At 36.8% G+C, this 13,190-nt stretch overlaps 1 protein-coding gene across 1 annotated transcript in view; it reads left to right on the forward strand.

Annotated features, from left to right (window-relative positions):
* Positions 1-1,489: 1,489 nt before the first annotated feature.
* The window catches only part of LOC306981592 (netrin receptor DCC-like), a gene marked incomplete at both ends in the record, with an annotated part of 40,508 nt that continues 28,807 nt past the window's right edge, over positions 1,490-13,190 (forward strand). The window contains 3 exon segments of the mRNA XM_079581200.1: positions 1,490-1,562; positions 6,478-6,766; positions 6,768-6,787. Coding sequence (XP_079437326.1) covers positions 1,490-1,562; positions 6,478-6,766; positions 6,768-6,787 — 382 coding nt within the window.

Consider the following 13,190-nt stretch of genomic DNA (forward strand, 5'->3'; position numbering starts at 1 on the left):
TTACTCCTAGTTTTCTCCTGGTTTACTCCTAGTTTTCTCCTGGTTTTCTCCTGGTTTTCTCCTGGTTTACTCCTGGTTTTCTCCTGGTTTACTCCTAGTTTTCTCCTGGTTTTCTCCTGGTTTACTCCTGGTTTACTCCTGGTTTACTCCTGGTTTTCTCCTGGTTTACTCCTGGTTTTCTCCTGGTTTACTCCTAGTTTTCTCCTGGTTTTCTCCTTGTTTACTCCTGGTTTACTCCTGGTTTACTCCTGGTTTACTCCTGGTTTACTCCTGGTTTTCTCCTTGTTTACTCCTGGTTCATCCCTGGTTTTCTCCTAGTTTATCCCTGGTTTTCTCCTAGTTTATCCCTGGTTTACTCCTGGTTTACTCCTAGTTTTCTCCTGGTTTTCTCCTTGTTTACTCCTGGTTTACTCCTGGTTTACTCCTGGTTTACTCCTGGTTTTCTCCTTGTTTACTCCTGGTTCATCCCTGGTTTTCTCCTAGTTTATCCCTGGTTTTCTCCTAGTTTATCCCTGGTTTTCTCCTAGTTTATCCCTGGTTTTCTCCTAGTTTATCCCTGGTTTACTCCTGGTTTACTCCTGGTTTACTCCTGGTTTTCTCCTTGTTTACTCCTGGTTTACTCCTGGTTTACTCCTGGTTTTCTCCTTGTTTACTCCTGGTTTACTCCTGGTTTACTCCTGGTTTACTCCTGGTTTTCTCCTTGTTTACTCCTGGTTTACTCCTGGTTTACTCCTGGTTTTCTCCTTGTTTACTCCTGGTTCATCCCTGGTTTTCTCCTAGTTTATCCCTGGTTTTCTCCTAGTTTATCCCTGGTTTTCTCCTAGTTTATCCCTGGTTTACTCCTGGTTTACTCCTAGTTTTCTCCTGGTTTTCTCCTTGTTTACTCCTGGTTTACTCCTGGTTTACTCCTGGTTTACTCCTGGTTTTCTCCTTGTTTACTCCTGGTTCATCCCTGGTTTTCTCCTAGTTTATCCCTGGTTTTCTCCTAGTTTATCCCTGGTTTTCTCCTAGTTTATCCCTGGTTTTCTCCTAGTTTATCCCTGGTTTACTCCTGGTTTTCTCCTTGTTTACTCCTGGTTTACTCCTGGTTTACTCCTGGTTTTCTCCTTGTTTACTCCTGGTTTACTCCTGGTTTACTCCTGGTTTACTCCTGGTTTTCTCCTTGTTTACTCCTGGTTTACTCCTGGTTCATCCCTGGTTTTCTCCTAGTTTATCCCTGGTTTTCTCCTAGTTTATCCCTGGTTTTCTCCTAGTTTATCCCTGGTTTTCTCCTAGTTTATCCCTGGTTTTCTCCTAGTTTATCCCTGGTTTTCTCCTGGTTTATCCCTAGTTTTCTCCTTGTTTTCTCCTGGTTAGCCCCTCCCCCTCGCCCTCTAACCCGCCGCCCCTTCGATCCGTGACTTTGACCCTCCTCCTGAATCGCTCCGTGTTCAAACCGGGGCCGGAGGTGAAGAGGTGCATGCTGGGAGCCGTAGTCCCGCGGGTGAAAATGGCGAGGAGCGAGGTGCACCATCGACACAAGGCGACGGACGGAGCGTCAGGGGGGAGGACGAACACGGCAGGTTCACTAAAACACACACACGTTTAAAGGTTTTAAGAGGCGCTGGCGCTGGATACTTTAACCCCTTAACTCCCACCTGAACCGAGCACATTTTCTCCAGTTCGGCTTTACCCCAATCCAAAAGCTTCTGGGAAAAAGGTGAGAAAATAGCAACAAAACTGAGACGAAAACAATGATGGAAATGTGACAAAAAAGTGACAAAACATTGATGAAAAAGTGGCAAAAATGTCACAAGAAATTGACCAAAAAATTGACCAAAAAATGACAAAAACGTTACAAAAAATGTGACAAAAAAATTAGAGAAATGTGATAAAAAATTGACCAAAAATTTACAAAAAATGACAAAAACGTGACAAAAAAATGATAAAAATTTGATTAAAAAAATGACCAAAAAAATCTGAAAAAAATTTGAAAAAAATGGAAAAAATGTGATAAAAATTGACCAAAAAAATGACTAAAAAATGACAAAAATCTGACAGAAAAATGACAAAAATGTGACAAAAAATGACAAAAAATTGTAGCCTGGCTAACACCAGACTAAAATCACAAGTGATATTTAGTCTGGGGACACCAATTCATTTTCTCGTAGGAGAGGTGTGGTTTACGAGCGTCCATACTCGTTTATTGGGCGATACGAAAAAAAAAAAAAAAAAAAGTGTCTCTTGCGTCTGCACGTAGCCACAGCCAATCATATCATCGTATGAGATGACGTATGACGTACCCGCTGTAAACCTTTGAGCTAAATTATTTAGAACAAGGTCTAAAGCTTGATCAAAAAATACCATTGCGTCTGCTGCTGTCATGTTGGATCTGTAAATAAACTTTTTTTTAAATTATCCGTAAATAAACCACAAGCTTCCGTATATCGAATAGCGCGTTATCGTCTTGCCGTCCCTCCTCGCTCTGTGATTGGTTCCCAAATCCACCGGAGATTTGGGCCATGGTCCCCAGGCTGTTGTGCAGTTCCAAATAATTCGAGCGCACACAGCAGCCTGGAGTTAGCCAGGTTAACAATTGACAAAAAATGAAAAAAATTTGACAAAATTTTTTCTAAAAATTGATAAAAATTTGAAAAAAACAAAACAAAAAAATGACAAAAAATTGATAAAAAATTTGACAAAAAAATGACAAAAATTTGAGAGAAATTTGACAAAAATTTGACAAAAAAATGACCAGAAATGACAAAAAAATGACAAAATGTGACAAAAAATTACAACAATATAAACTGGATATTTCATTATAAACTGGATACTTCAATATATACTGGATACTTCAGTACAAACAAACCTTCCTGAAGAAGCCTCAAAACAATGATGAAAAGTAGATAAAAATAGTAAATGAAAAGGCAACAGAAACAAATTGTTGAAACTGCGATCTTTTGACAAAAATCTAAACCTCAACATCCTCCATAACGATGATGAAGTCACATCTATTCAAACGTCAGAAATGTGTGAAGATGTGCTGCAAACATCTCCACCTACACAGACGACAAATCCACATCTGTCGACCTCTGGCACCAGCCCATCGCCTGCGTGTTCGTCCTCCTGCTCGTCACCCACGTTTCCGGAGTTTTCAAACACTTCGCTTAATCCCGGTCTGTGTAAACACGGCTGTAAATCCAGATTAGACGCCGGAGTTTCCTCACATTCGTCGGATCTCGTTACAGAAAACCGTCTGTAACCGCGGATTTACCCCGATTTAAATCCCCGCTTTACACTTTCAAACTCTGACACGAGAACCGCCCGGAATCCGCCCAAAACACGTTCACGAATCCGTCACGGAGCAGGAAACAGGAAGTGCGTCTGCAAGTAATAACGAGAGGATTCATCACAAGATTCATTTATGTCAAATATTACCCAGCCTTTTACCTGTGAACCTCATTGTCTCTGATTTAATATAGGCCAGAGCAGCGCTTTGTCTTTTAACCTCTTCACTCCCGCCTGAACCGAGAGGATCTTTTTCCTCACGTCATCACATCATTTTTTTCTTGGGTATTCAACTCATTTTTGTAACTTTTTAGTCATTTTTTGTCAAAGTTTTTTGTCAAATTTTTCTATTTTTTTCGTCAATTTTGTATCACATTTTTGGCATTTTTTTGTAATGTTTTATAAATTTTTAATCAATTTTTTGTCATTTTTTGTCACATTTTTTGTCACATTTTTTGTCACATTTTTTGTCACATTTTTAATCACATTTTTGTTATTATTTTGCTATATTTTGGTCATTTTGTTGTCGTATTTTTTGTCATTTTTGTGTCACATTTTTGTCACATTTTTGTCACATTTTTGTCACATTTTTGTCATTTGTTCGTCAATATTTTGTCACATTTTTTGTCACATTTTTTGTAGTTTTTTTGTCATTTTTTCGTCACATTTTTGTCATTTTTTTGCCACTTTTTCGTCAATTCAGCATTTTTGACACATTTCCGTTTTTCTTTACAACCTAAAGTCCAGTGCGTTGCCTTGTTTGAAAGCTGAGACCTTGTAGTTTGTGTCTGTTTGTTTATGTTAAAGGCGGCCGCTCTTCATGTCGGAAAAACCTTGAATCAAAGCTCCTTCATTTGATTTCTCTGTTTCTTCGGGATCTGGCTCTTCTTCCTCCAGCCCCCCCTCCCTCCCCCGGTCTCCGCCGGGCCGGGTCGTGTTGTGAGAGTGATGACAGATGTTTGGTCAGACAGAGCAGCTGTGGAGGGCGGGGGGGGTCAGTTCAGTTTTACAGTAGTCGGACTCGCTGTGGAGGGGGGGGGGGGTCAGTTCAGTTTTACAGTAGTCTGTTCCCGTGGTCTTTGGGGAGGGTTTCCCGCTGAGGAGTGACACACAAACACACTTTCTGCTCCGTCTGATCCTCGACTGCAGCTTTTCCCCAAAGTCCAGGCGCTTCGTCCGACGGGAAAACCCCCAACGTGAGGTTTATTTTCCATTTAAGGCGAGAGGCTGCGGAGAAACATCGCTTTAACGTCTTAGTTTGAACTCTGTCTCTGACGTTTTGTCTCTTTGATTTACTCTAACCCCTTAACTCCCGCCTGAACCGAGCACGTTTTCTCCAGCTTTACCCCAATCCAAAAGCTTCTGGAAAAAAGGTGAGAAAATAGCAACAAAACTGAGACGAAAAAGATGATGGAAATGTGACAAAAAAGTGACAAAAATGTGATAAAAAATTGACAAAAATTTGACAAAAATGGACAAAAAATGACAAATAATTTGACGAAAAAGTGACAAAAAAGTCACGAAAATTTGACAAAAATGAGACGACCGCCCAACAAAAGAAGTGATGGAAAAAAACCTGATGATGTGAGGAAACAGATCAATTTAGTTTTGTAGATCTTAGCTTTCAAATGAGGCGTTACACTGGCCTACAGGATTTGGGTAGAAAATGGTCTCGGTTCAGGCGGGAGTTAAGAGGTTAAACACAAAGTAGGTTTTGTTGCTGTATTTGAGGATGTGTGAACCAGAAAACGATTCATCGATTTACTAAAATAGTTGTCGACTATTTCAATAATCGGTTAGTCGACGATTAATCGATTAGTTGTTTCACCTCTAAATTAATGCAGTCCTCATATTTGAAGAGTTTAGTGGTGCTAGGCTAGTGCGAGGCTAGTGCGAGGCTAGGCTAGTGCTAGGCTAGTGCTAGGCTAGTGCTAGGCTAGAGCATGTCTATGGTAACTGAAACACTGATGAGGAAAAAACTATTGTTCGTTTCTGTTTTGGAGATTTCTGTGTTTTCTGTGTTTCTCCCATACAGTCGCACTGGCCCCGCCCCCATTATGACATCATCACCTTCGATCACATTCTGTGGAGCCGCCGTGCTCCTCTGTGTGTCTGTTTATTTACTAAGAAAATATATTCAGAATGGTTAACCCCTTAACTCCCGCCTGAACCGAGCACATTTTCTCCAGTTTGGCTTTACCCCAATCCAAAAGCTTCTGGAAAAAAGGTGAGAAAATAGCGACAAAACTGAGACGAAAACAATGATGGAAATGTGACAAAAAACTGACAAAAAACTGACAAAAATTTGACAAAAAAATTTGACAAAAAATATTAAAAAAATTATAAAAAAATGACAAAAAATTGACAAAAAATTGACAAAAATGTGACAAAAATGTGACAAAAAATGATAAAAGTGTGATAAAAAATGGACGAAAAAAAGACAAAATTTGATTAAAATTTGACAAAAAACTGACAAAAATTTGACAAAAAAATTACAAAAAAATTATAAAAATTTGACAAAAAAAATTATAAAAATTTGACAAAAAAAATTATAAAAATTTGACAAAAAATTTATAAAAAATGGACAAAAAATGGACAAAAAATGATAAAAATGTGATAAAAGATTGACGAATAAAAAACAAAATTTGATAAAAAATGGACAAAAAATTGATAAAAAATCGACCAAAATTTGACAAAAAATTTGACCAAAAATGTGATAAAAAATGGACAAAAAAAAGACAAAATTTGAGAAAAAATGTGAGAAAAAATGGACGAAAAAAAGACAAAATTTGATTAAAATTTGACAAAAAATTGACAAAAAAATGACAAAAAATTGACAAAAAATGTGATAAAAAATGGACGAAAAAAAGACAAAATTTGATAAAAATTTGACAGAAAAATGACAAAAAATTGACAAAAAAGACAAAAATTTGATTAAAAAAATTACAAAAATTTGATAAAAAATTGATGAAAAAATTACAAAAAATACCAAAAAGTTACCAAAATGAGTTGAATACCTAACGAAAAAATGATGGAAAAAGAATGTGATGACGTGAGGAAAAAGCTCCTCTCGGTTCAGGCGGGAGTTCAGAGGTTAAAGATGTGTTGGAGAAGCTTGTTTTCCCTCTGCTTCGATCGTGACCATATATGGGCGACTGGTCATGACGTCACCCTCATAAACCCTCCTAACAGCCTCTCCTCTCTCCTCAGACTCCCCGGGCTTCGTGGACCTGTCCTTCGCGCTGGAGCCTCAGGACGCCGTGGTGGTCCGCGGCGGCGTGCTGCGGCTGGACTGCGAGGCGCGCTGTGATTGGCCGGTGTCCGTGGCGTGGCGTAAAGACGGCGTGGCGCTCAGCTCCTTCGTGGACGAGCGGAGGACGGTGTTCCCCAACGGGACGCTCCTGATCCGGGACGTGGTGCACGCCCGGCACCAGCGCTCAGACGAGGGCCGGTACCAGTGCCTCGCCACCGCGGAGGGCGCGGGCAGCGTGGTCAGCCGCGGCGCGGGTCACTGTGGCCGGTGAGTCCAACATGGCTGTGTCTCATTCACTCATACTGACAGGTTTGGTATCCACGTGGAGCAGGATCTGAACCTCTGAACTCCCGACTGAACCGAGAGGAGCTTTTTCCTCACGTCATCAAATTACTTTTCCATCATTGTTTTGTTGGGTATTCAACTCATTTTTTTGTCAATTTTTTGTAATTTTTTCGTCATTTTTTGTCAATTTTTTCGTCATTTTTTGTCAATTTTTTGTCAAATATTTTTTCATTTTTTTGTCATTTTTTTGTCATTTTTAATCATTTTTTTTTATCACATTTTTGTCATTTTTTTTTAATCAATTTTTGTCTTTTTTTATCATTTTTTTGTCATTTTTTTGTCAATTTTTCGTCATTTTTTTAATCAAATTTTTTTCATTTTTTGTCAATTTTTCATCATTTTTTAATCAAATTTTTGTCATTTTTTTATCCATTTTTTTGTCAATTTTTGTCAATTTTTGTCATTTTTTGTCATTTAAAAAAAAAAAATATCATTTTTTTGTCATTTTTTGTCAATTTTGGTCAATTTTTGTAATTTTTTGGGCAAATTTTCATCAATGTTTTCTCACTTTTTTGTCACATTTCCATCATTGTTTTCGTCTCAGTTTTGTTGCTTTTTTCCAGAAGCTTTTAGATTTGGGTAAAGCCAAACTGGAGAAACTGTTCATGTGGGAGTGAAGAGGTTAAAAAAGTTAAAGAAAAAAAATATATATTTGGGGGATTTTTTTGGTTTTGTTTTGAAAAGTTTTTAAGTTTTAAAGGACTGTTTTGGGAAAAGGTTGAACACGTTTTTTGGGGGAAAAACGTAACTTTTTTAGAAAAGTTTTGAATTTTGGAAAGTTTTAAAAATGTTGGAACATTTTTGAAAAATTGTTAAATTGGAACAGTCTAAAAATACAAATGTCGTCCAAGATGTTTGGTATACACGTGTAGCACGAAAGGCTCATTTCCTTTGTGGGAGACAGTTTGGAAAAGTTTGGAAAGGTTTTGAATTTTTTTGGGGGAAAAATAGTGTTTTTTAACCTCTTAACTCCCGAGAGGATCTTTTTCCTAAAGTCATCAGATTTTTTTTTCAATTATTATTTTGTTGGGTGTTCAACTCATTTTTGTATTTTTTTGTAACATTTTGTCACATCTTTTGTCATTTTTTCGTCAATTTTTTATCACATTTTTCATCATTTTTTTATTTATTTTTTTCAATTTTTTCATCACATTTTTTATCACATTTTTTATCATTTTTTTATTTATTTTTTTCAATTTTTTCATCAATTTTTTGTCACTTTTTTCTCACATTTCCATCATTGTTTTCGTCTCAGTTCTGTCGCTATTTCCTCCCCTTTTTTCCAGAAGCTTTTGGATTGGGGTAAAGCCAAACTGGAGAAAACGTGCTCGGTTCAGGCGGGAGTTAAGGGGTTAAAAGTTTTGGGGAATGTTGAAAAAAATCGGAAAAAATTGGAAACATTTTTGAAAATTGGTGAAAATCTTGGAACAGTTTTTAACAAATGTCCTTAAACATGTCTGTGTGGCTCCCTGCTCTTTCCCACGCTTATTCATTCACAGACACTGACATGTTTGGCATCCACGTGTAGCACGGAATCCCCCCGACAACACTCTGTAATCCAAATATGGTCATTTCCTTTACGGAAGACGCCAAACTCTGTGGAGACACACGAGGGCTGTTTTCATTCCACTCTTTAACCTCTTAACCCCCACCTTCACCAATGCTCTTTACCCAAATCTAAAAGCGTAATGTGCCCTGTATCAATGTGGTAATGCCTCATTTGAAAGCTAAGACCGACAAAACTCATCCAGAAGATTTGGGTAAAGCTGAACTGGAGATAAAGGCGGGGGTTAAGTGTGATGTAAATGTGTGTCCCATCTGTATAATCTGCTCTTACACAACAGACCCCCCCCCTCTCTCTGACTCACCCCCCGTCCCGGACGTGAACGCCGCGAATGCGAGCGCCCCTTTCGTTTCCCGCGGCGGCGGCGTTCTGACGGTGACGCGTTGGGGCAGAGCGCGGCGGCGGCGGGAAAGCGCTCTGTCACCTCAGATCCTGCGTGCGGCCGCCTCCCCCAGCACGCCGGTCGCACACGCTCACGTCAGGCGAGGAGCGCGGCGCCGGGGGCGGGACGGGTCACCGGGTCACGACGCCGGGTCACAGCGCGGGGGCGGAGCCACACGTCACATTCCCACAATTATTCATTCACTAATGCAGGGCTTCTCAACCTGGGGGTCGGGACCCACTAGGGGGTCGCGAGACCAATTTGGGGGGTCGCCAGAGCATATAGATAAAATATATGTTTTAATATTATTATTATGGTGTCGTAGCGAACATGCTGTTTTACCAGGGTGCCGTTATTTGTTCTAAATGTAATTCATTTTTGTTTGTTTGGTTTTTCTTTGTTTTTTAAGAGTTGTATCGTTTAACCTCTTAACTCCCGCCTGAACTGAGAGGATCTTTGTCCTCACGTCATCACATTTGTTTCCATCATTTTTTGGTCATTTTTTGTCACATTTTTGTCAATTTTTTGCCATTTTTTCATACATTTTTTGTCACGTTTTTGTCAATTTTTTGTATTTTTTTTGTCAAATTTTTATCTGTTTTTTTTGTCACATTTTTTTCATTTTCTCGTCAATTTTTTATCAAATTTTTGTAACTTTTGTGTCATATTTTTGTCATTTTTTTTCGTCATTTTTTAATCAAATTTTTTGTCATTTTTTTGTCACATTTTCATTTTTTTTGTCACATTTTTGTAATTTTTTGGTCAAATTTTTATCACATTTTTGTCACATTTTTGTCATTTTTTTGTCACATTTTTGCCATTTTTTTGTCATTTTTTTGTCACATTTTTGCCATTTTTTCATGCATTTTTTGTCACGTTTTTGTCAATTTTTAGTATTTTTTTTGTCAAATTTTTATCTTTTTTTTTGTCACATTTTTTTCATTTTCTCGTCAATTTTTTATCAATTTTTTGTAACTTTTGTGTCATATTTTTGTCATTTTTTTCGTCATTTTTTTCGTCATTTTTTTGTCACATTTTCATTTTTTTTGTCACATTTTTGTCATTTTTTTGTCACATTTTTGCCATTTTTTCATACATTTTTTTGTCACGTTTTTGTCACTGTTTTTGTCTCAGTTCTGTCGCTATTTTCGCACCTTTTTTCCAGAAGCTTTTGGATTGGGGCAAAGCCAAACTGGAGAAAATGTGCTCGGTTCAGTTGGGAGTTTAAGGGGTTAAATGTCCCTGTTTTTCCCACGGTCTGACCCGGGTGGGGGTCACGATCCTAATGAACTGTTACAATGGGGGTCGCGGCTCTAAAAGGTTGAGAACCACTGCACTAATTAGCTTGTTGCACGGTGTGGCTATGCTAGCTCCTCTGACCTGAAGGTGTGAGCGCCAGGACTTCCTGTCTGTTTTCTTTTCCTGGAATAATAATCATATTTTCTAAAGATTATGTTGTGGGCGGTGAGTTCCCGGTAGACGATCATTTACTGTGTTCAAATCATGAAGTTCAGATCAGAGACGCCTGTGATCATGAAGGATCGATAGTTTGTCTTGAAGCTAAAGGCTAACATGCTATAAAAATATATATATATATAAAGGCACTATTTCAAGTTGTGTAATGCATTAACCGCTTAACTCCCACCTGAACCGAGCACATTTTCTCGACGAAAACAATGATGGAAATGTGGCAAAAATGTCACAAGAAATTGACAAAAAATTGACGAAAAATGACAAAAATGTGAGAAAAAAATGACCAAAAAATGACAAAAATGTGAGAAAAAAATGACCAAAAAATGACAAAAATGTGACAAAAAAATGACCAAAAAATTACAAAAATGTGACAAAATGTGACAAAAATGTGACAAAAAAATGACCAAAAAATGACAAAAATGTGACAAAAAAATGACCAAAAAATGACAAAAATATGAGAAAAAAATGACCAAAAAATGACAAAAATATGAGAAAAAAATGACCAAAAAATGACCAAAAAATGACAAAAATGTGACAAAAAAATGACCAAAAAATGACAAAAATATGAGAAAAAAATGACCAAAAAATTACAAAAATGTGACAAAATGTGACAAAAATGTGACCAAAAAATGACCAAAAAATGACCAAAAAATGACAAAAATGTGACAAAAAAATGACCAAAAAATGACAAAAATATGAGAAAAAAATGACCAAAAAATGACAAAAATGTGACAAAAAAATGACCAAAAAATGACAAAAATATGAGAAAAAAATGACCAAAAAATGACAAAAATATGAGAAAAAAATGACCAAAAAATGACAAAAATGTGAGAAAAAAATGACCAAAAAATTACAAAAATGTGACAAAATGTGACAAAAATGTGACCAAAAAATGACCAAAAAATGACAAAAATATGAGAAAAAAATGACCAAAAAATTACAAAAATGTGACAAAATGTGACAAAAATGTGACCAAAAAATGACCAAAAAATGACCAAAAAATGACAAAAATGTGACAAAAAAATGACCAAAAAATGACAAAAATATGAGAAAAAAATGACCAAAAAATGACAAAAATATGAGAAAAAAATGACCAAAAAATGACAAAAATATGAGAAAAAAATGACCAAAAAATTACAAAAATATGAGAAAAAAATGACCAAAAAATGACAAAAATGTGACAAAAATGTGACAAAAATGTGACAAAAATGTGACAAAAAATGACCAAAAAATTACAAAAATGTGACAAAAATGTGACAAAAATGTGACAAAAAATGACCAAAAAATTACAAAAATGTGACAAAAATGTGACCAAAAAATGACCAAAAAATTACAAAAATGTGACAAAAAAATGACCAAAAAATTACAAAAATGTGACAAAAAAATGACCAAAAAATGACAAAAATGTGAAAAAAAAATGACCAAAAAATTACAAAAATGTGATAAAAAATTGACAAAAAAAAGAACAAAAAAAATGTGACCAAAAAAACAAACTCCCTGATCCTCACAAACATAAACGTCTCCTCTATGGAAATATTTCTACCAGGAACTCACTGGTCTGAGCTCATCTTAATGGAAATGAACACGAACAGGAAGTGCTAGCGCCCACAGCTCCAGCTCAGAGGAACTAGCGTAGCCACATTGTGCAACAGGCCGATACTCACAGGAGCACGAGATACTTGGAGGAGTTCCAGTATCTCAGGTCTTGTTCTCAGTGAGGGGCAGATGGAGCGTGAGATGGACTGGGAGGAGCTCGGAGTAGAGTCGCTGCTCCTTCACGTGGAAAGGAGCAGCTGAGGTGGCTCGGGCGTCTGTTCCGGATACCTCCTGGTCGTGTTCCAGGCATGTCCTAGTGGGACAAGGCCGGGAAGTTTGGGCATCTCTGCTGAGACGCTGCCCCCGAGAACCGGCCCCGGATAAAGCGGAAGGAAATGGATGGAAAATACTCACAGGAGCACGGAATCCCCCCGACAACACTCTGGAATCCAAATACGCTCCTTTCCTTTGTGGGAGTTAGTTTGGAAAGTTTTTAAAATAAAATTTGGGGGGATTTTTTTTGTTTTGAAAAGTAAAAAAAAAAAAAAAATGGGGGAAAATGAAAAAAACCTTTTTGGGGGGAAAAGTAACTTTTTTGGAAAAGTTTTGAATTTTTTTGAGAATTTTTGAAAAGTTTAAAAAAAATAGTGAGAGTTGGAGATTTGTGAAAATTTGTGAAATTGGAACAGTTTAAAAAAACTTTGTGGCTCCCTGGTCTTTCCCACGCTTATTCATTCACGAATACTCACAGGAGCACGGAATCCCCTGGACAACACTCTGGAATCCAAATATGGTCAATTCCTTTGTGGAAGATAGTTTGGAAAGGTTTAAAAAAAATGTAAAAAGTTTTGAATCAAATTTTGGGGGATTTTTTTGGTTTTGAAAAGTAAAAAAAAAAACAGTTACTTTTTGGGAAAAGTTTTGAATTTTTTTTGAGAATTTTGGAAAAGTTTTTTAAAAAAAGGGAACATTTTAAAAATGTCGGAACATTTTTGAAAATTTGTGAAATTGGAAAAGTTTGTACAAAATTAAGAGTCGTCCAACATGTCCGCCATGCTTATTCATTCATAAATACTCAAATGTTTGGTATACATGTGTAGCACGAAAGACTCATTTCCTTTGTGGGAGACAGTTTGGAACAGTTTGGAAAATCTGAGCGTTTTTTAAAAAAAATGTAGAAAAGTTTTGAATTAAAAAAAAAAAAAAAAAAAGATTTGGGGGATTTTTTTTGTATTTTTAAGTATTTTAAAAGTTAAAAAAAAATGTTAGACAGTTTTGGGAAATGTTGAAAAAAAAAACGTTTTTTTAATTTCTTTAGAGAATTTGGGAAAATTAAAAAAAACATATAGCACGGAATCCCCCCGACAACA

The sequence above is a fragment of the Gobius niger genome, assembly GCF_951799975.1.
Source record: "Gobius niger genome assembly, chromosome: 22".
Taxonomy (NCBI): Eukaryota; Metazoa; Chordata; class Actinopteri; order Gobiiformes; family Gobiidae; genus Gobius; species Gobius niger.